Source organism: Nannobrachium achirus (assembly GCF_963921795.1).
Source record: "Nannobrachium achirus genome assembly, chromosome: 3".
Classification (NCBI taxonomy): Eukaryota; Metazoa; Chordata; class Actinopteri; order Myctophiformes; family Myctophidae; genus Nannobrachium; species Nannobrachium achirus.
Window position 1 is genome coordinate 20622942 of NC_137812.1, and position 25138 is coordinate 20648079.

Here is a 25138-nt window from a genome sequence, read left to right on the forward strand (position 1 = left end):
TTTGTTGTGATCTGGTACCCCTAGGCCAGGATCATAACATCCACCATCGGTGTATGAATGTGTGTGTGAATGGGTGAATGTAATACATCATTGTAAAGCGCCTTGGATACAGGTGCTATGCTATATAAACGCTTTGCATTAAACTATTCAAACAATGTCACTAAAAATTAGAAGACAGGGACGGATCCTTATAATTTGCTAGGATGTAATTCCCTAGGTGGCATCGTCGGTTGTATTCATTCACATTGTTTGAATAGATTTTGATCAGCGTACGTGGGCTGCTTTACTGATCCTGAAACCTGTTCCTGTCAGCTGCATAGCTGGAATGGAATGCATCTGCAGCAGGCAGAGACATGCTGAGTATCTGTCAGTAGAGGTAAACAGCATAATGATGAGGTTGATTGTCTTTTTTTATATATGCAAAAGGTTATACAGGTGGAGCAAAATCACTGTAGAAAGTAACATCTATACACTGATGGGTTGGATTCATGTTAGGAATGAACATTCACATTCTGAGTAGATCAGTGGTGTAAAGTACATTTAAGTACTGTACTTAAGTGCACTTTTGAGGAATTCTGATTTTTCTGGAGTATTTTCCAAATGTCAAAATCTTAATTTTTACACAACTACATCTCAGAGGCAAATATTGTTCTTAACTTTTTAACTTCAGTTACTATAGTTACTTTGTTTTAGATTATTATTACAAAACTTGCATTGCAGGGGTCATCAACATATCCGTACACGGACATACGTGTCAGTGGCAAGACATGATTATGTCCGTGGCCCATTGTTTGTTTACAAATATAGCCTAAATTTTCTTTATAATGTAAAAACATACAAATGAGTTTGGTGACTCATGCTCATTAATATGTTGCAGGAGATTTGTGTAGTATTGCACATAAAGGTACCAGACCTGTACACATAATTGCATCAGGTGAAGACAACAAGGCAGCAAGAATAAATGATAGCTGCCTCAATTCTGCAAAAATAGCCAATTCTTTTTAAGACAATGGATATACAATGATGTAGTCAGACAATGACATAATTAAAGTCAATGGCATGCGAGGGACCACAGTGAGAGAAAAGAAAACAGGTCAAGTAAAGCTGGTTGTCATTGAGAGACAGTGTTTCAAAGTGTCCAATAATTACATTAACAAATTTAACACTCCACAATCATAATCCATGGTAACCCTCCATCCACTGCCTAGCCCGAGGACCTCCTTCAACCTATAAGTTAGCTCACCTCTGATCAAAGTGCCTTTGCATTAAACTATTGTGACACTGCAGTGCTGGCATCCTGGCATCCTGGCATGCCCTTCATTAATCACTCATCAAGTACATGTAATAAATCAAGTGTAGCTTGTGTGTGTCTTTTGTCCCTTGTGACATTTGCATGCCTTGGGACTTTCTCATCAACAGAGAATTCCTGATGGAAACCACAACTATTTAAGCTACCTCGCCAAACCAAACAAATGGTTTAACTGGTAGAGCTTGATGATCACCTTCCGTCCTTAAGTAACACTGTCCTTTGAAAAGCCAGTAATCCATATATGGCCTAGACAGATGACGCGACCTCGCTCTTTAGGGGCGATAGAAAATATACCATACAATATAGAAAAATACACAAAGTAGAGAGACAGAGTGACAGTTACAGGAAATGGCTAATGTAAAACTCCTCATGCATTCCCTTGGGAGACATGACATTTAGGGTACTATAGATCCTGAATGATTTCCGCTGTAACAGTAATTTGTTTAAATCACCTCCTCTTCTGGGATATTTAACAAGTTCAATGCCCTGGTATCTGAGAGTGGATACATTGTGCCCAGTGGCTAGAAAATGCATTGCAACAGGGCTCTTGGGGTCTGCAAATACTGCTTCTGTAACCAAGATATCCCAACGGAATGAATGAGGAGTTTTACATTAGTCATTTCACATGTATTTGAGGGATCAACCCCAAGAACCAACACAAAAGATAGGATATCTGTAAGAGGGGTAAGCATATGGAATAGTTTGGATAAAGAACTGAAAATATGCACATCAATCACTAAATTTAAAAGAAAAAGTTCAAAACTAAGATAATAAATAAATACAGAACATTATAATATATTAAAATTATACTAGCATTATAATCATAAATAAATACACAAACATTTATAAATATACAAATGCATTTATTATAAATAGGTAATACATGTATAAACAATAAAATTGGTACTATAGTGGGTGTGAGTCTTACTGTATATATTACATGTGTATGTATATGTGTTTATTATATACATTTAAGAATCTTATCTAGAAATATCTACCAAGTGGTTTGGTTTGGTGTAGTTTTGTGGCAATACTTCCATATTGCCACTTAACAAAGCACTGAACCAGATTGACACTTATTTGTGTTCTTTTCTGTTATTTTCTTTTTCTTGGATTAGCAAGTCTATTGATTAAATTGTGTTTCAGTTGTCAGATAAAATATATATTTGATTGCATTTTATTTATATGGTGTAGGCATTATAAGCATGAGCTTCTGCCTATACCTTTTCGGACCATACAGTGTATACTGATTGCTATACTGAATGTATTGTACTATACTGGCCATTGCTTGCCAAATGGGACCGAAATAAAACTTTCTAAACAGAAAAAAATAAAAATACACTCGGAAAACAAAGAAATACTTGTTTTTCTGTACTTACTGTATCTCACATACAGTAACAACAGTGTTGTTATGTGAGATATGGTCAATTGTCCTCGTCAACAAACAGCATGCTCTTGCTCACACAACTTTGTATGTACCGTAGATCTGCTATCATTGTTGGCCGTTAATGAAATTGGCAGGTTCTCCTAGCTCAGTCCTGTGGCAGATCCCTTTTTGGCACTTCTGGATATACAATGATGTAGTCAGACAATGACATAATTAAAGTCAATGGCATGCGAGGGACCACAGTGAGAGAAAAGAAAACAGGTCAAGTAAAGCTGGTTGTCATTGAGAGACAGTGTTTCAAAGTGTCCAATAATTACATTAACAAATTTAACACTCCACAATCATAATCCATGGTAACCCTCCATCCACTGCCTAGCCCGAGGACCTCCTTCAACCTATAAGTTAGCTCACCTCTGATCAAAGTGCCTTTGCATTAAACTATTGTGACACTGCAGTGCTGGCATCCTGGCATGCCCTTCATTAATCACTCATCAAGTACATGTAATAAATCAAGTGTAGCTTGTGTGTGTCTTTTGTCCCTTGTGACATTTGCATGCCTTGGGACTTTCTCATCAACAGAGAATTCCTGATGGAAACCACAACTATTTAAGCTACCACGCCAAACCAAACAAATGGTTTAACTGGTAGAGCTTGATGATCACCTTCCGTCCTTAAGTAACACTGTCCTTTGAAAAGCCAGTATGGCCTAGACAGATGACGCGACCTCGCTCTTTAGGGGCGATAGAAAATATACCATACAATATAGAAAAATACACAAAGTAGAGAGACAGAGTGACAGTTACAGGAAATGGCTAATGTAAAACTCCTCATGCATTCCCTTGGGAGACATGACATTTAGGGTACTATAGATCCTGAATGATTTCCGCTGTAACAGTAATTTGTTTAAATCACCTCCTCTTCTGGGATATTTAACAAGTTCAATGCCCTGGTATCTGAGAGTGGATACATTGTGCCCAGTGGCTAGAAAATGCATTGCAACAGGGCTCTTGGGGTCTGCAAATACTGCTTCTGTAACCAAGATATCCCAAGGGAATGAATGAGGAGTTTTACATTAGTCATTTCACATGTATTTGAGGGATCAACCCCAAGAACCAACACAAAAGATAGGATATCTGTAAGAGGGGTAAGCATATGGAATAGTTTGGATAAAGAACTGAAAATATGCACATCAATCACTAAATTAAAAAGAAAAAGTTCAAAACTAAGATAATAAATAAATACAGAACATTATAATATATTAAAATTATACTAGCATTATAATCATAAATAAATACACAAACATTTATAAATATACGAATGCATTTATTATAAATAGGTAATACATGTATAAACAATAAAATTGGTACTATAGTGGGTGTGAGTCTTACTGTATATATTACATGTGTATGTATATGTGTTTATTATATACATTTAAGAATCTTATCTAGAAATATCTACCAAGTGGTTTGGTTTGGTGTAGTTTTGTGGCAATACTTCCATATTGCCACTTAACAAAGCACTGAACCAGATTGACACTTATTTGTGTTCTTTTCTGTTATTTTCTTTTTCTTGGATTAGCAAGTCTATTGATTAAATTGTTTTTCAGTTGTCAGATAAAATATATATTTGATTGCATTTTATTTATACTAGAAGCTGGGCCGCCCTTCGGGCGGCCCAGCGTCTAGTCGGCGACCTGGCCAACTCGGAACAATGTAAATAGGGAATGAATGCCCCGCCCTTTAATGCAAACCCCATTATACCTGTTTTTTACCTGGTCATAGGACCCGTTTTGACCATCTGTCTGCCTGTGTCCATTTATGCCCATATATGGAGATATTTGTATCTGTCTGTCTGTCTGTCGGCGTCCATTTTATGTCCATATATGGAGATCACTGCAGTTATAGTTCTGGGTCCATTTTATGCCCATGCATATATGGAGATATCTGTCTATCTGCGTCCATTTTATGCCCATATATGGAGTATCTGTCTGTGCCTCCAACTGTGTTGCAGACACAGTGCCGGTTCCCCCTTTAATGCAAACCTCATTATACCTGTTGTCATAGGACCCGTTTTGAACATCTGTTTGCCTGTGTCCATTTATGCCCATATATGGAGATATCTGTATCTGTCTGTCTGTCTGTCTGTCTGTCTGTCGGCGTCCATTTTATGTCCATATATGGAGATCACTGCAGTTATAGTTCTGGGTCCATTTTATGCCCATATATGGAGATATCTGTCTATCTGCGTCCATTTTATGCCCATATATGGAGTATCTGTCTGTGCCTCCAACTGTGTTGCAGACACAGTGCCGGTTCCCCCTTTAATGCAAACCTCATTATACCTGTTGTCATAGGACCCGTTTTGAACATCTGTTTGCCTGTGTCCATTTATGCCCATATATGGAGATATCTGTATCTGTCTGTCTGTCTGTCTGTCGGCGTCCATTTTATGTCCATATATGGAGATCACTGCAGTTATAGTTCTGGGTCCATTTTATGCCCATATATGGAGATATCTGTCTATCTGCGTCCATTTTATGCCCATATATGGAGTATCTGTCTGTGCCTCCAATCTGTCTGTCTGTCTGTCTGTCTGTCTGTCTGTCTGTCTGTCGGCGTCCATTTTATGTCCATATATGGAGATCACTGCAGTTATAGTTCTGGGTCCATTTTATGCCCATATATGGAGATATCTGTCTATCTGCGTCCATTTTATGCCCATATATGGAGTATCTGTCTGTGCCTCCAACTGTGTTGCAGACACAGTGCCGGTTCCCCCTTTAATGCAAACCTCATTATACCTGTTGTCATAGGACCCGTTTTGAACATCTGTTTGCCTGTGTCCATTTATGCCCATATATGGAGATATCTGTATCTGTCTGTCTGTCTGTCGGCGTCCATTTTATGTCCATATATGGAGATCACTGCAGTTATAGTTCTGGGTCCATTTTATGCCCATATATGGAGATATCTGTCTATCTGCGTCCATTTTATTCCCATATATGGAGTATCTGTCTGTGCCTCCAACTGTGTTGCAGACACAGTGCCGGTTCCCCCTTTAATGCAAACCTCATTATACCTGTTGTCATAGGACCCGTTTTGAACATCTGTTTGCCTGTGTCCATTTATGCCCATATATGGAGATATCTGTATCTGTCTGTCTGCGTCCATTTTATGCCCATATATGGAGATCTTTGACCATCTGTTTGCCTCTGTCCATTTATGTCCATATATGGAGATATCTGGCTATCTGCGTCCATTTTATGCCCATATATGGATATATGGAGATCACTGCAGTTATATGGAGAACGCGCGTGCCCGTGGGACGAACGGTTCTCGAGATACGCGGATTACCTACATACATACACACTCACAGATATTTTTTGTTGACTCATGTGGCGTACGTGATGTCAGAGCCTTTTATGAAGTGATGTCACAATGAGTCAGAGCTTTCGCCGATTTCCTCAGAAACAGCCTGATGTCAACAATCAACCCCGCATAAGGAGATTCCGAACGTTTCGCGCCGGTTCGGGAAAACCGCGCGTCGGGTCGGGTCGAGACCCGGCACTGCACTCCGTGCCGCGGCGGGGAACGCGCATGCCGAATCTGAAGCCGGTGGGACGAACGGTTCTCGAGATACGCGGATTACAAACACACACACACGCACGCAGAGACTTCTCGCATTTATAGATAGATGGTGTAGGCATTATAAGCATGAGCTTCTGCCTATACCTTTTCGGACCATACAGTGTATACTGATTGCTATACTGAATGTATTGTACTATACTGGCCAGTGGCTGCCAAATGGGACCGAAATAAAACTTACTAAACAGAAAAAAATAAAAATACAGTCGGAAAACAAATAAATACTTGTTTTTCTGTACTTACTGTATCTCACATACAGTAACAACAGTGTTGTTATGTGAGATATGTCAATTGTCCTCGTCAACAAACAGCATGCTCTTGCTCACACAACTTTGTATGTACCGTAGATCTGCTATCATTGTTGGCCGTTAATGAAATTGGCAGGTTCCCCTAGCTCAGTCCTGTGGCAGATCCCTTTTTGGCACTTCTCCCATGCACTCCTTTCAACACTTTGGTTAACACATAAGATGCTTCACAATCCATGCACGCATACACACATTACACTACTGACTTTACTGATTACACACTTCACCTGTTTAATCATAGTTTGTTTATTTTGATTTGGGTGATTTAATACACTGCCTCTCCCTTGTTTTTGTTGTGATCTGGTACCCCTAGGCCAGGATCATAACATCCACCATCGGTGTATGAATGTGTGTGTGAATGGGTGAATGTAATACATCATTGTAAAGCGCCTTGGATACAGGTGCTATGCTATATAAACGCTTTGCATTAAACTACTCAAACAATGTCACTAAAAAATTAAAAGACAGGGACGGATCCTTATAATTTGCTAGGATGTAATTCCCTAGGTGGCATCGTCGGTTGTATTCATTCACATTGTTTGAATAGATTTTGATCAGCGTACGTGGGCTGCTTTACTGATCCTGAAACCTGTTCCTGTCAGCTGCATAGCTGGAATGGAATGCATCTGCAGCAGGCAGAGACATGCTGAGTATCTGTCAGTAGAGGTAAACAGCATAATGATGAGGTTGATTGTCTTTTTTTATATATGCAAAAGGTTATACAGGTGGAGCAAAATCACTGTAGAAAGTAACATCTATACACTGATGGGTTGGATTCATGTTAGGAATGAACATTCACATTCTGAGTAGATCAGTGGTGTAAAGTACATTTAAGTACTGTACTTAAGTGCACTTTTGAGGAATTCTGATTTGCTGGAGTATTTTCCAAATGTCAAAATCTTAACTACAATCTCAGAGGCAAATATTGTTCTTAACTTTTTAACTTCAGTTACTAGTTACTTTGTTTTAGATTATTATTACAAAACTTGCATTGCAGGGGTCATCAACATGTCCGTACACGGACAAACGTGTCAGTGGCAAGACATGATATGTCCGTGGCCCATTGTTTGTTTACAAATATAGCCTAAATTTTCTTTATAATGTAAAAACATACAAATGAGTTTGGTGACTCATGCTCATTAATATGTTGCAGGAGATTTGTGTAGTATTGCACATAAAGGTACCAGACCTGTACACATAATTGCATCAGGTGAAGACAACAAGGCAGCAAGAATAAATGATAGCTGCCTCAATTCTGCAAAAATAGCCAATTCTTTTTAAGACAATGGATATACAATGATGTAGTCAGACAATGACATAATTAAAGTCAATGGCATGCGAGGGACCACAGTGAGAGAAAAGAAAACAGGTCAAGTAAAGCTGGTTGTCGTTGAGAGACAGTGTTTCAAAGTGTCCAATAATGACATTAACAAATTTAACACTCCACAATCATAATCCATGGTAACCCTCCATCCACTGCCGAGCCCTAGGACCTCCTTCAACCTAATGTATAAGTTAGCTCACCTCTGATCAAAGTGCGTTTGCATTAAACTATTGTGACACTGATGTCCTGGCATGCTGGCATCCTGGAAAAAAAGTGCCTTAAAAGGACTGTTCCGTGAGTGCTGGTGTTCTCTTTGAGAAGGCATCCTGGCATGCCCTTCATTAATCACTCATCAAGTACATGTAATAAATCAAGTGTAGCTTGTGTGTGTCTTTTGTCCCTTGTGACATTTGCATGCCTTGGGACTTTCTCATCAACAGAGAATTCCTGATGTAAATCACAACTATTTAAGCTACCACGCCAAACCAAACATATGGTAAACTGGTAGAGCTTGATGATCACCTTCCATCCTCAAGTAACACTGTCCTTTGAAAAGCCAGTAATCCATATATGGCCTAGACAGATGACGCGACCTCGCTCTTTAGGGGCGATAGAAAATATACCATACAATATAGAAAATATAGAAAAATACACAAAGTAGGGAGACAGAGTGACAGTTACAGGAAATGGCAAATGTAAAACTCCTCATGCATTCCCTTGGGAGACATGGTATTTAGGGTACTATAGATCCTGAATGATATCCGCTGTAACAGTAATTTGTTTAAATCACCTCTGGGATATTTAACAAGTTCAATGCCCTGGTATCTGAAGAGTGGATACATTGTGCCCAGAGGCTAGAAAATGCATTGCAACGGGGCTCTTGGGGTCTGCAAACACTGCTTCTGTAACCAAGATATCCCAAGGGAATGAATGAGGAGTTTTACATTAGCCATTTCTTGTAACTGTCACTCTGTTTCTCTACTTTGTGAATTTTTGTATATTTTCTATTGTTGCGTAAAAAAGAAGAAATATGACATGATTTTCTAGATTCTTTCTGAAACATTTTTTTTAAATTATGCTATTATGTATTAATCATGTCTTATTTGCTTGTGTTTTTTTTCCACTGTTACTGTAGGCGAATTAAGAAATTATGAACACTGTATTAATTTTATTGTGTAAACATACCTGATTGCCTTGCTGTGCTGCTCCACCCCCGCTGATAACGTGACCCATGGGTGTCTTCTTAAGCGGGTTGGTAACACACAGCTCGAGTTTGACCAGATGAAAAGCTAGTACTCGAAACGTTGTCAATAAATGTACTTATTTGGAGCAGAGTGTGCAGGTTTCTTTTCGACTCAAATGCACTGGCTGTAGCTCAGGAGGTAGAGCAGGTTGGCCAATGACCCATGGGTCAGGGAGTGTACTAGAAATTAATTAATGTTCCACAAGGATGAAGGATTTGAAGAGTTGACAAAGGTTTATTCAAAGGGGCAAAAAGCTGAACAGAGTAACAGCATTACAGATCCTTTGAGGAGCAGGCCTCCTGGCCTCTCCTGTCAGCCCCTCTGGGCACAAGCCTCCCCTCCACCATTACCATACAGCTCTTATAGTCCAAGATGCTATTCTAACATGGTAACATGGTCTTATAAGGTTATGTTCTAAAGATAAAGCAGTACAGATAATGCTGACAGAGTGAAGTAAGCATAGATGGGGGAGAGAACTCAGCTGTTAGATTGACAGCTGGAGGTACAACTAAATGAGTAGCCTTGTGAGAGATTTAGACTACATACACATATTTGTTACACTATAAATATTTCTACCACATTAGTCAAATCCCAGCTCCTCCTGTCTACATGTCGAAGTGTCCTTGGGCAAGACACTGAACCCTGCATTGCTCCTGGTGAGCTGGTTGGTGCCTTGCATGGTTTCCACCGCCACCGGTGTATGAATGTGTGTGTGAATGGGTGAATGTAAAGCATTTTGGATAAAAGTGCTATATAAATGCACTATTTACCAGGAACACTTTACATTAACAGATTACTAGTAAGACGCCTCAGAGACATCTGGCCAGTGATGTATATATATATTACCCATATATGGAGACCCCTGATATGGGCTCTCTTGTTCGTCTTTCTTGGCCATATATAGATTCTGTTAGTGTGGTATGTGGCCGATGTGGCTTCCATATATGGGCATTCAGTCCTGTTAGATATGGGCTTAATATTGATGACATCAGGGAACTCCATATATGGGTATAAAAGGGATTCTGTTAGTGTAACATCACAGTGAAGCCAGAGCCTAATGTCAGTGGAGAGGCACACTATTTGGAAGCCTGACTCAAAAGACACTTATATCATTGTTTGACAACGCATATACACACACTCACACACCAATAGGCATTAATATTGCGGAGTACAAATAGCAGTGGTTCTCCAGTCCAGGGACCCCGTTACCCCGAGCCCTGGGTCTGTAACTGTAGTTGCATTAACAAAGACGATACTGCAGCATAGACTGGGGTCCCAGAGATCAAACCGGGGGTCCTTGAAATGTAAGTGGTTGAATCGCTGCTATAGCCAAACAAATCTTCTCTTATCGGGGTCCATGGCATATCTTTTCAAATGGTGGGAGTAAGCATTTTTTTTTTTTTTTCATTTACATTACATTGTGTCATAGCCATTTAGAGATGAACGTCTCAGAAAGCAAATGTTACCTCACATCGCAGGCTTTCTGCAATAACTGTAGAAAAACAGGTTTCTATTCACAGCTCAGCACACTGATCCGGTCTAAAGTCTGCCTACTGTATCCTGAAAAGTCACAGTTTTGGACACGTGAGGTTTCCACCTGACAAAACGATATTATGTAACCTGAGACTTCACCAGGTGTGAAGCTGTTTAGTGTATCAGGGCTGGGATCCAGTTTGGAGCCTACTTATCTTTGGCTAGTGCACTTGGAGGTGACAACACTCTAGGAGTCTAGGTGAACACACACAGACGGGATTAAAGGCAGCAAAACAGGTACAAAAATAATATATTATATACTTAAACTAACAAAATAATTAGTGCTGTCCGAGTTAACTCATTTAATCACAATTAACTCACCGTTATGTTAATCGTGATTCATTATTTTAATCGCAATTAATCACATATTTATTTATTTTTGTCATTTAGTTTAGGGCAGTGATTCTCAACATTATTATTATCTCAATAATTATTTTGGGAGGTCCCCAGATTAGCTTAATATGTAACATTGTTTTCTCACTCAACAGTAAACAAACCAACATCTACATTAACTGAATTCATTGTGTCAAAAGTAATCAAACTATATGTAGCCCCAGCCAATAAACCGACCCGCAAACGCCCTGCCAATGGAGCTCAGCTCTATTGGCACAGTGGTTTGTGTGTCGGACTGGCGAGTGGGATAGTGGTGTTTGATTCCCGCTCCTGCGCTTCACTACATATACTTTATAAATGGTCAAACACAATATCCTCTTTTGTTTTATTTTGAAGAATCCTTTATGAGGTCAATCCCTGTTTATGTAACAAAATAAAATATATTTTAGTGAACCTTTATATTAAAACATAAAGGTGGACACTAAGGTACTCATATTAAGTAAATGTAGCAGATCCTTATATCCGTCTGCTGACCATGATTTATTTTGGGTTTTTAATTGAAATATGAAATATTAAATTAAATAAAAATAAAAATAACATACTTTCGCATTATAGTCCATGGGCCATTACAGTCCATTGGTACCATTAGAGGTGGCAAAGGTTGCATATGACTTTTGTATTGCTACATGTCTCTAGTTTATTAAATGATATGATATGTCAAAATAGTAGCTGGTTACTTGTTTTTGGCCCTTATATCTGATAAAAGTGTTATAAATAAATATAAATATAGTGAATGACATAATAGTGAATGACATGACACAACTAATGGGTCGATTTGGATGATTCTGCTATCAAAGTATGTTTTCTGGGGTGCTGAGTTTACAGTATGTGTGAGGTGAAGCAATTCAAGTCCAGTGTCACTTGTTAAAGTTCAATGTCATTTTGGATCCAAAATTGTCATATCTTGGCCTTGACTTTTATGTTGACGATGTCCTCAATAATACTTGTTTTCTAGCAAATAAACAACAAACTAGCGGTATATATATATATATATATATATATATATATATATATATATATATATCATGTTTTCATTTTTAAATTATTATCACAATAATTACAGATGTGAATTACAGACATCATTTTGATGAACTACCGTACGGTTGGTATGAACTACACAATCTCTTCCTCATCAGAATCTAATAAAATATCCCTAAGGTGAACGATTGTCTTATGTTGATGAGAAAGGCTTTAGTTGTGATTCCAGGTGCAGGTGTGTTGTAAGGTGTGCTAAACCTGACAGTCAAAACAGATACATGATACTTGTATAATGGAATGCCCAATGCAAACATCTGGCTGACAGTGTTACTTGTGGACAGGAGGGGATCAGAAAAACTAAGTCTTTAAACTTCGTTGTGATTCCATAAATAGGTGTGAAGTAAGGTGTGCGTACTAATGGAACAATTGAGGAATAAACCTGACAGACAAAACAAATACTGTACATGATGAGTGATTCGATAATTAAGAGCATGGCAGGATTTTAAGGAATGCAGTGTCACACCTAGGTAGATGTGTCCTGATGCACCACCATAGTGTCATGCTACCAGTAAGACTCCCTAATCGGGAGATAAGCGACCGCCAGGTCGCAGCATGATTTTAGGTCCAAAATGTGTTAAATATCATGGAGCTGCAAGGGTCTCTGGAAGGGTGGAGGTTGTGGATTGGCAGACAAGGATTGTGTGTGGAATTTCACATGGATAGGGGCAACAATGTCATTTCGTACTTTCTTTGCTATTTGGTGCGGGTCCCTGGGGGTCCCTGGAGCTGCGGGGATAAACATGCAAAGACAATTTACATACATACACCATTTTGTTCTCCCTGTGTTTGATGACGTTTATGGACTGGCCTATTATGTCAATGTTATGCTACATGGAAATGTTTATCTATGTTTGACAGATGACACATTTCCCTTCACTAAGTGAATAAAGCAGTTTCACCTCCCCAGGACTGAAAACACTCTGTTTTATGTGGTCGATGTGCACCATCTACTGGTCTGCAGCACAGATATAAAAAGCTAGACACCTCTTCCATCCGCTGCAGTTGATTGGAGCGACCTGTCCAACTTGATAGGCACAAAAGAGGAAGTGTCGAGGGCAGGCTGCCACTCAAAAAAACTACTGGCCAATCACACACGTCTTTTCCGGGACTTTTCCATTTAAACCTGCCTCTGATTTGCCTACCGACCTTGTTGTCTGTTACGCACACAGAAGAATTCCAAGCCTGTCAATCAAAAATGCCCACCAAGGCACCAAGGCGAGACGGGTACCAGAGAGCCGGAAGAGGCGTCTACCTTTTTGTGTCTGTGGCCTGCAGTGGTCTCATTGTAAAACTACACCACCTGTCAGCTTTGTCTGCTGTAGAGTTTTAAAAGGGTTCATCGTATCATAACTGGCTGGACTGACCACTTAATGCATTTCATCCACTGTTAATATAGACTGGATCATCACATTTATACAATAAGGTACAATGTTTGAAGTTACAATGGGTTAGCATCTTAGAAACTGTCTGGGGTGAAACACGAAAGGCCAGAGTATCCCTTAGTATCACTTTCTAATTCATTGAACTGAGAACAAAGGACCCCAATGGAAACAAGCCATAGTGCTTTCCTCTTAGCAGACCTTATATTGAAACTGTACTTTACTGTGCAAACTGCTAATAAAGTATTCAATCAATCAATCAATCAATCAATCAATCAATCAATCAATCAATCAAACTCTGTTTTGTACATTGAGCTACAATGTTTAAAATCATCCTCAGTGGATTTAATAACATCTAGCAGCCTGGGAAACAAAAGGTCCCAGGTTCAATCCCCAGCCCCAGCAAGGGTTGATGGATGTGATTCTATAAATGTTCTGAATGAGACCAGCTAACACATGTGTGTGTGTGTGTGTGTGTGTGTGTGTGTGTGTGTGTGTGTGTGTGTGTGTGTGTGCGTGTGCGTGCGCGTGTGCGTGCATGGGTGCATGTGGGTGTATGCACAAAGGTCTCTGCTCTACAATGAGTGAGTCAGTGGAGAGAGATGGAAGAGATCAAGTAATCTGGGTTCCCAAAAGAAGGGGGAAAGGGGCCTCTAAAAGCACCCTGCCTGGACAACATGAGAGGTAAGATAAACTGCTATGGCTCTTCATCAGTGTTTCCTAAACAGTGGGTCAGGACCCATTTGTGGATAGTGGGCACATTTTTATGGGTCGAGTAAATAGCCCCTTTTTTCTATTAGATAAAACTACTGTATAGATAAAACAAAGGAAAAACACAAATGTTCAGAAATAAAAACAAATTCATTTTTTAAAATAACTATTCTATTACTATTACATACTTTAATCAAAGGAATTCCATGAATACATAAAACAAATTAAGTAATTAAGAACTAGTGAAAATTTTAGATCTACAAGATAACAAATCATCACATTGCGATGTGCTGTGAGCTTGTAGATCTGCTATTTTCACTAGCTTGGGTCTCGGGGAGACCTCTAATTTCTCTTTTTGGTCTTGAGCTAAAAGGTTTGGGAACCATGCAGTGCTTTAAATGATGACTGCTGCCATCATCTTGTGTCTGTCTCTGTTGTATTAAAGCCCAGTCCATCAGCAGAGACCAGCCTCTCCTGTGCCCAGCTGTGTCTCCATGAAGAGTGACACTTCCAAGGGTCGACTTATTAACTTCAAAGATGAACACCACTCTACTGAACAAAGGTTTACATTTATTCCTGTTAATGTTACCGGCCATCTTTCTCTCTGTACTGTATCACATTTAGAAACAATGTTATGCTAGAAGGATAACACTAAAAGCTCTGGGGGGTTATTTCCATTGTGACCCAAGCAATACTAGATACAGAAAGAAAGAGGGTGCCGAACAAAAATAATGATGAATGATTGTATTGGCTGTAAGGTGTGCAATATGGAAAACACGGTTGTACAGGACCAAAGAGTAATGTGTTACTGTAATAGTAAAATCGTATGTGTGTGAACTGTGAATATGATTTTAAATGTATCATTGTCTCCATCAGGGTTCATCAGCAGAGAGCAGTGTCACCTGTGCCCAGCTGTGTCTCTATGAAGAGTGACACATCCAAAGGTGGACTTATTAACTTCAAAGATGGAAACCACTCTACTGAACAAAGGTTAACATTTATACCTGGTCATGTACAGTGGTATGAGGTAAAGGGATCATGTAAGACCTCTCTCCTAATTGCTAATTGGTATGAAACCGTGCAAAGCACCAATCTGCTCATCTGGAACAGTTAAGGGTAGAGACCGACCGATATGGATTTTTGTGAGTGATACCGATAACCAATATTAGAGAGGGGATAATCACAGATAACCAATATGCAGCCGATATAGTGATTTGTTTTTGTTGAGCTGGAATGAAAACAGGCCTTTTTCTGTGTGGATTGTGCAAGGAATTTTGCACTGATATGATTATGCAATGGTACAGTGACAACAGACAGCTGCTTTATTAAACCAATTACTTAATTCAATAACATGTTTTTTGAGAAAAAGAGTAGTTTGGAGTGACACAGACACAATACTAACATACATTTTTTCATATCGGCACAACTGCCTTCAGGACATAAATTTCCTACATTTAAATGGCAATAAAACAGAAATAATAATTTTTGGCCAAGATACTCCCTCCTCCTCTGTTTCCCTGGGCTCCCTAACTCCTAATCTCCGTCCCTTTGTTAAGAACCTTGGTTTTATATTTGACAGCTCTTTTAAATTCCACAAACAAATCAGCTCTGTGATTCAATCCAGCTTCTTTCAATTACGTTTAATTTCTAAAGTAAAACCATATCTCCCCCACAAGCAGCTCGAAATTGTAATACATGCTTTTATTTAAGGTAGACTGGATTATTGTAATGCTTTATATTCTGGTATCGACCAAGCATCAGTAAAGCGCCTACAGTTGGTCCAGAATGCGGTCGCACGCCTACTTATGGAATTCAAAGGAATTCCATGAATACATAAAACAAATATAATTAAGAACTAGTGAAAATTTTAGATCTACAAGATAACAAATCATCACATTGCGATGTGCTGTGAGCTTGTAGATCTGCTATTTTCACTAGTTTGGGTCTCGGGGAGACCTCTAATTTCTCTTTTGGGTCTTGAGCTAAAAAGTTTGGGAACCATGCAGTGCTTTAAATGATGACTGCTGCCATCATCTTGTGTCTCTGTTGTATTAAAGCCCAGTCCATCAGCAGAGACCAGCCTCTCCTGTGCCGAGCTGTGTCTCATGGAAGAGTGACACTTCCAAGGGTCGACTTATTAACTTCAAAGATGAACACCACTCTACTGAACAAAGGTTTACATTTATTCCTGTTGATGTTACCGGCCATCTTTCTCTCTGTACTGTATCACATTTAGAAACAATGTTATGCTAGAAGGATAACACTAAAAGCTCTGGGGGGTTATTTCCATTGTGACCCAAGCAATACTAGATACAGAAAGAAAGAGGGTGCCGAACAAAAATAATGATGAATGATTGTATTGGCTGTAAGGTGTGCAATATGGAAAACACGGTTGTACAGGACCAAAGAGTAATGTGTTACTGTAATAGTAAAATCGTATGTGTGTGAACTGTGAATATGATTTTAAATGTATCATTGTCTCCATCAGGGTTCATCAGCAGAGAGCAGTGTCACCTGTGCCCAGCTGTGTCTCTATGAAGAGTGACACATCCAAAGGTGGACTTATTAACTTCAAAGATGGAAACCACTCTACTGAACAAAGGTTAACATTTATACCTGGTCATGTACAGTGGTATGAGGTAAAGGGATCATGTAAGACCTCTCTCCTAATTGTTAATTGGTATGAAACCGTGCAAAGCACCAATCTGCTGATCTGGAACAGTTAAGGGTAGAGACCGACCGATATGGATTTTTGTGAGTGATACCGATAACCGATATAGAGAGGGGATAATCACAGATAACCAATATGCAGCCGATATAGTGATTTGTTTTTGTTGAGCTGGAATGAAAACAGGCCTTTTTCTGTGTGGATTGTGCAAGGAATTTTGCACTGATATGATTATGCAATGGTACAGTGACAACAGACAGCTGCTTTATTAAACCAATTACTTAATTCAATAACATGTTTTTTGAGAAAAAGAGTAGTTTGGAGTGACACAGACACAATACTAACATACATGTTTTCATATCGGCACAACTGCCTTCAGGACATACATTTCCTACATTTAAATGGCAATAAAACAGAAATAATAATTTTTGGCCAAGATACTCCCTCCTCTGTTTCCCTGGGCTCCCTAACTCCTAATCTCCGTCCCTTTGTTAAGAACCTTGGTTTTATATTTGACAGCTCTTTTAAATTCCACAAACAAATCAGCTCTGTGATTCAATCCAGCTTCTTTCAGTTACGTTTAATTTCTAAAGTAAAACCATATCTCCCCCACAAGCAGCTCGAAATTGTAATACATGCTTTTATTTAAGGTAAACTGGATTATTGTAATGCTTTATATTCTGGTATCGACCAAGCATCAGTAAAGCGCCTACAGTTGGTCCAGAATGCGGTCGCACGCCTACTTATGGAATTCAAAGGAATTCCATGAATACATAAAACAAATATAATTAAGAACTAGTGAAAATGTTAGATCTACAAGATAACAAATCATCACATTGCGATGTGCTGTGAGCTTGTAGATCTGCTATTTTCACTAGTTTGGGTCTCGGGGAGACCTCTAATTTCTCTTTTGGGTCTTGAGCTAAAAAGTTTGGGAACCATGCAGTGCTTTAAATGATGACTGCTGCCATCATCTTGTGTCTCTGTTGTATTAAAGCCCAGTCCATCAGCAGAGACCAGCCTCTCCTGTGCCGAGCTGTGTCTCATGGAAGAGTGACACTTCCAAGGGTCGACTTATTAACTTCAAAGATGAACACCACTCTACTGAACAAAGGTTTACATTTATTCCTGTTGATGTTACCGGCCATCTTTCTCTCTGTACTGTATCACATTTAGAAACAATGTTATGCTAGAAGGATAACACTAAAAGCTCTGGGGGGTTATTTCCATTGTGACCCAAGCAATACTAGATACAGAAAGAAAGAGGGTGCCGAACAAAAATAATGATGAATGATTGTATTGGCTGTAAGGTGTGCAATATGGAAAACACGGTTGTACAGGACCAAAGAGTAATGTGTTACTGTAATAGTAAAATCGTATGTGTGTGAACTGTGAATATGATTTTAAATGTATCATTGTCTCCATCAGGGTTCATCAGCAGAGAGCAGTGTCACCTGTGCCCAGCTGTGTCTCTATGAAGAGTGACACATCCAAAGGTGGACTTATTAACTTCAAAGATGGAAACCACTCTACTGAACAAAGGTTAACATTTATACCTGGTCATGTACAGTGGTATGAGGTAAAGGGATCATGTAAGACCTCTCTCCTAATTGTTAATTGGTATGAAACCGTGCAAAGCACCAATCTGCTGATCTGGAACAGTTAAGGGTAGAGACCGACCGATATGGATTTTTGTGAGTGATACCGATAACCAATATTAGAGAGGGGATAATCACAGATAACCAATATGCAGCCGATATAGTGATTTGTTTTTGTTGAGCTGGAATGAAAACAGGCCTTTTTCTGTGTGGATTGTGCAAGGAATTTTGCACTGATATGATTATGCAATGGTACAGTGACAACAGACAGCTGCTTTATTAAACCAATTACTTAATTCAATAACATGTTTTTTGAGAAAAAGAGTAGTTTGGAGTGACACAGACACAATACTAACATACATTTTTTCATATCGGCACAACTGCCTTCAGGACATAAATTTCCTACATTTAAATGGCAATAAAACAGAAATAATAATTTTTGGCCAAGATACTCCCTCCTCCTCTGTTTCCCTGGGCTCCCTAACTCCTAATCTCCGTCCCTTTGTTAAGAACCTTGGTTTTATATTTGACAGCTCTTTTAAATTCCACAAACAAATCAGCTCTGTGATTCAATCCAGCTTCTTTCAGTTACGTTTAATTTCTAAAGTAAAACCATATCTCCCCCACAAGCAGCTCGAAATTGTAATACATGCTTTTATTTAAGGTAAACTGGATTATTGTAATGCTTTATATTCTGGTATCGACCAAGCATCAGTAAAGCGCCTACAGTTGGTCCAGAATGCGGTCGCACGCCTACTTATGGAATTCAAAGGAATTCCATGAATACATAAAACAAATATAATTAAGAACTAGTGAAAATGTTAGATCTACAAGATAACAAATCATCACATTGCGATGTGCTGTGAGCTTGTAGATCTGCTATTTTCACTAGTTTGGGTCTCGGGGAGACCTCTAATTTCTCTTTTGGGTCTTGAGCTAAAAAGTTTGGGAACCATGCAGTGCTTTAAATGATGACTGCTGCCATCATCTTGTGTCTCTGTTGTATTAAAGCCCAGTCCATCAGCAGAGACCAGCCTCTCCTGTGCCGAGCTGTGTCTCATGGAAGAGTGACACTTCCAAGGGTCGACTTATTAACTTCAAAGATGAACACCACTCTACTGAACAAAGGTTTACATTTATTCCTGTTGATGTTACCGGCCATCTTTCTCTCTGTACTGTATCACATTTAGAAACAATGTTATGCTAGAAGGATAACACTAAAAGCTCTGGGGGGTTATTTCCATTGTGACCCAAGCAATACTAGATACAGAAAGAAAGAGGGTTCCGAACAAAAATAATGATGAATGATTGTATTGGCTGTAAGGTGTGCAATATGGAAAACACGGTTGTACAGGACCAAAGGGTAATGTGTTACTGTAATAGTAAAATCGTATGTGTGTGAACTGTGAATATGATTTTAAATGTATCATTGTCTCCATCAGGGTTCATCAGCAGAGAGCAGTGTCACCTGTGCCCAGCCGTGTCTCTATGAAGAGTGACACATCCAAAGGTGGACTTATTAACTTCAAAGATGGAAACCACTCTACTGAACAAAGGTTAACATTTATACCTGGTCATGTACAGTGGTATGAGGTAAAGGGATCATGTAAGACCTCTCTCCTAATTGCTAATTGGTATGAAACCGTGCAAAGCACCAATCTGCTCATCTGGAACAGTTAAGGGTAGAGCCCTACCGATATGGATTTTTGTGAGTGATACCGATAACCGATATTAGAGAGGGGGTAATCACAGATAACCAATATGCAGCCGATATAGTGATTTGTTTTTGTTGAGCTGGAATGAAAACAGGCCTTTTTCTGTGTGGATTGTGCAAGGAATTGTGCACTGATATGATTATGAAATGGTACAGTGACAACAGACAGCTGCTTTATTAAACCAATTACTTAATTCAATAACATTTTTTTTGAGAAAAAGAGTAGTTTGGAGTGACACAGACACAATACTAACATACATGTTTTCATATCGGCACAACTGCCTTCAGGACATACATTTCCTACATTTAAATGGCAATAAAACAGAAATAATAATTTTTGGCCAAGATACTCCCTCCTCCTCTGTTTCCCTGGGCTCCCTAACTCCTAATCTCCGTCCCTTTGTTAAGAACCTTGGTTTTATATTTGACAGCTCTTTTAAATTCCACAAACAAATCAGCTCTGTGATTCAATCCAGCTTCTTTCAGTTACGTTTAATTTCTAAAGTAAAACCATATCTCCCCCACAAGCAGCTCGAAATTTTAATACATGCTTTTATTTCAAGTAGACTGGATTATTGTAATGCTTTATATTCTGGTATCGACCAAGCATCAGTAAAGCGCCTACAGTTGGTCCAGAATGCGGTCGCACGCCTACTTATGGAATTCAAAGGAATTCCATGAATACATAAAACAAATATAATTAAGAACTAGTGAAAATTTTAGATCTACAAGATAACAAATCATCACATTGCGATGTGCTGTGAGCTTGTAGATCTGCTATTTTCACTAGTTTGGGTCTCGGGGAGACCTCTAATTTCTCTTTTGGGTCTTGAGCTAAAAAGTTTGGGAACCATGCAGTGCTTTAAATGATGACTGCTGCCATCATCTTGTGTCTCTGTTGTATTAAAGCCCAGTCCATCAGCAGAGACCAGCCTCTCCTGTGCCGAGCTGTGTCTCATGGAAGAGTGACACTTCCAAGGGTCGACTTATTAACTTCAAAGATGAACACCACTCTACTGAACAAAGGTTTACATTTATTCCTGTTGATGTTACCGGCCATCTTTCTCTCTGTACTGTATCACATTTAGAAACAATGTTATGCTAGAAGGATAACACTAAAAGCTCTGGGGGGTTATTTCCATTGTGACCCAAGCAATACTAGATACAGAAAGAAAGAGGGTGCCGAACAAAAATAATGATGAATGATTGTATTGGCTGTAAGGTGTGCAATATGGAAAACACGGTTGTACAGGACCAAAGAGTAATGTGTTACTGTAATAGTAAAATCGTATGTGTGTGAACTGTGAATATGATTTTAAATGTATCATTGTCTCCATCAGGGTTCATCAGCAGAGAGCAGTGTCACCTGTGCCCAGCCGTGTCTCTATGAAGAGTGACACATCCAAAGGTGGACTTATTAACTTCAAAGATGGAAACCACTCTACTGAACAAAGGTTAACATTTATACCTGGTCATGTACAGTGGTATGAGGTAAAGGGATCATGTAAGACCTCTCTCCTAATTGCTAATTGGTATGAAACCGTGCAAAGCACCAATCTGCTCATCTGGAACAGTTAAGGGTAGAGCCCTACCGATATGGATTTTTGTGAGTGATACCGATAACCGATATTAGAGAGGGGGTAATCACAGATAACCAATATGCAGCCGATATAGTGATTTGTTTTTGTTGAGCTGGAATGAAAACAGGCCTTTTTCTGTGTGGATTGTGCAAGGAATTGTGCACTGATATGATTATGAAATGGTACAGTGACAACAGACAGCTGCTTTATTAAACCAATTACTTAATTCAATAACATTTTTTTTGAGAAAAAGAGTAGTTTGGAGTGACACAGACACAATACTAACATACATTTTTTCATATCGGCACAACTGCCTTCAGGACATACATTTCCTACATTTAAATGGCAATAAAACAGAAATAATAATTTTTGGCCAAAATACTCCCTCCTCTGTTTCCCTGGGCTCCCTAACTCCTAATCTCCGTCCCTTTGTTAAGAACCTTGGTTTTATATTTGACAGCTCTTTTAAATTCCACAAACAAATCAGCTCTGTGATTCAATCCAGCTTCTTTCAGTTACGTTTAATTTCTAAAGTAAAACCATATCTCCCCCACAAGCAGCTCGAAATTTTAATACATGCTTTTATTTCAAGTAGACTGGATTATTGTAATGCTTTATATTCTGGTATCGACCAAGCATCAGTAAAGCGCCTACAGTTGGTCCAGAATGCGGTCGCACGCCTACTTATGGAATTCAAAGGAATTCCATGAATACATAAAACAAATATAATTAAGATCTAGTGAAAATTTTAGATCTACAAGATAACAAATCATCACATTGCGATGTGCTGTGAGCTTGTAGATCTGCTATTTTCACTAGTTTGGGTCTCGGGGAGACCTCTAATTTCTCTTTTGGGTCTTGAGCTAAAAAGTTTGGGAACCATGCAGTGCTTTAAATGATGACTGCTGCCATCATCTTGTGTCTCTGTTGTATTAAAGCCCAGTCCATCAGCAGAGACCAGCCTCTCCTGTGCCGAGCTGTGTCTCATGGAAGAGTGACACTTCCAAGGGTCGACTTATTAACTTCAAAGATGAACACCACTCTACTGAACAAAGGTTTACATTTATTCCTGTTGATGTTACCGGCCATCTTTCTCTCTGTACTGTATCACATTTAGAAACAATGTTATGCTAGAAGGATAACACTAAAAGCTCTGGGGGGTTATTTCCATTGTGACCCAAGCAATACTAGATACAGAAAGAAAGAGGGTGCCGAACAAAAATAATGATGAATGATTGTATTGGCTGTAAGGTGTGCAATATGGAAAACACGGTTGTACAGGACCAAAGAGTAATGTGTTACTGTAATAGTAAAATCGTATGTGTGTGAACTGTGAATATGATTTTAAATGTATCATTGTCTCCATCAGGGTTCATCAGCAGAGAGCAGTGTCACCTGTGCCCAGCTGTGTCTCTATGAAGAGTGACACATCCAAAGGTGGACTTATTAACTTCAAAGATGGAAACCACTCTACTGAACAAAGGTTAACATTTATACCTGGTCATGTACAGTGGTATGAGGTAAAGGGATCATGTAAGACCTCTCTCCTAATTGCTAATTGGTATGAAACCGTGCAAAGCACCAATCTGCTCATCTGGAACAGTTAAGGGTAGAGACCGACCGATATGGATTTTTGTGAGTGATACCGATAACCGATATTAGAGAGGGGATAATCACAGATAACCAATATGCAGCCGATATAGTGATTTGTTTTTGTTGAGCTGGAATGAAAACAGGCCTTTTTCTGTGTGGATTGTGCAAGGAATTTTGCACTGATATGATTATGCAATGGTACAGTGACAACAGACAGCTGCTTTATTAAACCAATTACTTAATTCAATAACATTTTTTTTGAGAAAAAGAGTAGTTTGGAGTGACACAGACACACTACTAACATACATTTTTTCATATCGGCACAACTGCCTTCAGGACATACATTTCCTACATTTAATTAAATGGCAATAAAACAGAAATAATAATTTTTGGCCAAGATACTCCCTCCTCCTCTGTTTCCCTGGGCTCCCTAACTCCTAATCTCCGTCCCTTTGTTAAGAACCTTGGTTTTATATTTGACAGCTCTTTTAAATTCCACAAACAAATCAGCTCTGTGATTCAATCCAGCTTCTTTCAGTTACGTTTAATTTCTAAAGTAAAACCATATCTCCCCCACAAGCAGCTCGAAATTTTAATACATGCTTTTATTTCAAGTAGACTGGATTATTGTAATGCTTTATATTCTGGTATCGACCAAGCATCAGTAAAGCGCCTACAGTTGGTCCAGAATGCGGTCGCACGCCTACTTACTGGCTCCAAAAAGCGGGACCATATCTGCCCTGTCCTGGCCTCTCTTCATTGGCTCCCCATTAAATTTAAAATCCTTTTAATTGCTTTTAAATCCATTAACGGGCTGGCTCCTACCTACCTGGCTGAACTGGTTGAACCTTACAACCCAGTTAGAGCCTTACGGTCAGCTGGCCTTTCTTTATTGAACCCCACTGCTACTGCCCGACTCATAACTAGGGGCAACCGCGCTTTTGCCATGGCCGCCCCTAGGCTGTGGAACGACCTTCCTCTTCGTGTCAGGTCTGCCCAGTCTATTGAGGTTTTTAAGTCCCTTCTTAAGACTCACTTTTTTAATCTGGCTTTTAACCACAGCTTTTACATTTTTAACTTTGTTTTTGCTTTTTCTCGCTTTTTTGTTAATTTGTCTATACTTAGGTTGTGATGTTTTTTGATTCCACTGTTTTTATTCTGTTGTAAAGCACTTTGGTCGGCATTGTGGTTTTTAAATGTGCTATATAAATAAAGTTTTGATTGATTTGATTGATATCAGCACATACGATATCGGTGGCCGATATGGCCATTACAAGTCACCAAATTGACACTGCTTCAGACTCACTTCACACTCTTTCTTGAGATCACTCCTTGTAACTCACCCCACTCCTTGTATCAATTATTGTGACCTGTTTGATAATACATTAGTTATAAATACAGTGTGTTGTTATTTTGACAAACTGTATAGGGTAGCTACTGCATGTCAGCTTGTCCACACATGTCCATTTATTTTTGGATAGAATGTTGTTCAGACAGATATTTGACCTCTGTTAGTCACTGAATGTCCGCTAAATTAATACATTTTCATTTTTAATACAACATAACCAACATTTATAGGAATATTCACACATCAGAGAAAAATAGGTTTACTTTTTGTGCCTATGGTGTATTTTGTTATGTCTGTTAATGTTTTATTGGTATCACATTGATGTAATGTTATTTTATGAATGTACCAACAACATCCTATTGAATGCCAC

The 25138-nt window shown here is 39.0% G+C and overlaps 1 protein-coding gene across 1 annotated transcript in view; it reads left to right on the plus strand.

The window, feature by feature from the left end:
• The first annotated feature begins 10874 nt into the window (after positions 1 to 10874).
• The window catches only part of LOC308281842 (uncharacterized protein), a 29602-nt gene continuing 15338 nt past the window's right edge, over positions 10875 to 25138 (plus strand). Inside the window, exons 1-14 of the mRNA XM_080722164.1 lie at positions 10875 to 10983; positions 14123 to 14240; positions 14713 to 14829; positions 15144 to 15257; positions 16325 to 16441; positions 16756 to 16869; positions 17933 to 18049; positions 18364 to 18477; positions 19545 to 19661; positions 19976 to 20089; positions 21157 to 21273; positions 21588 to 21701; positions 22766 to 22882; positions 23197 to 23310. Of these exons, the coding sequence (XP_080578290.1) occupies positions 14137 to 14240; positions 14713 to 14829; positions 15144 to 15257; positions 16325 to 16441; positions 16756 to 16869; positions 17933 to 18049; positions 18364 to 18477; positions 19545 to 19661; positions 19976 to 20089; positions 21157 to 21273; positions 21588 to 21701; positions 22766 to 22882; positions 23197 to 23310 (1490 nt within the window). The 5' untranslated portion in view covers positions 10875 to 10983; positions 14123 to 14136. The remainder of the gene's footprint in view (positions 10984 to 14122; positions 14241 to 14712; positions 14830 to 15143; positions 15258 to 16324; positions 16442 to 16755; positions 16870 to 17932; positions 18050 to 18363; positions 18478 to 19544; positions 19662 to 19975; positions 20090 to 21156; positions 21274 to 21587; positions 21702 to 22765; positions 22883 to 23196; positions 23311 to 25138) is intronic.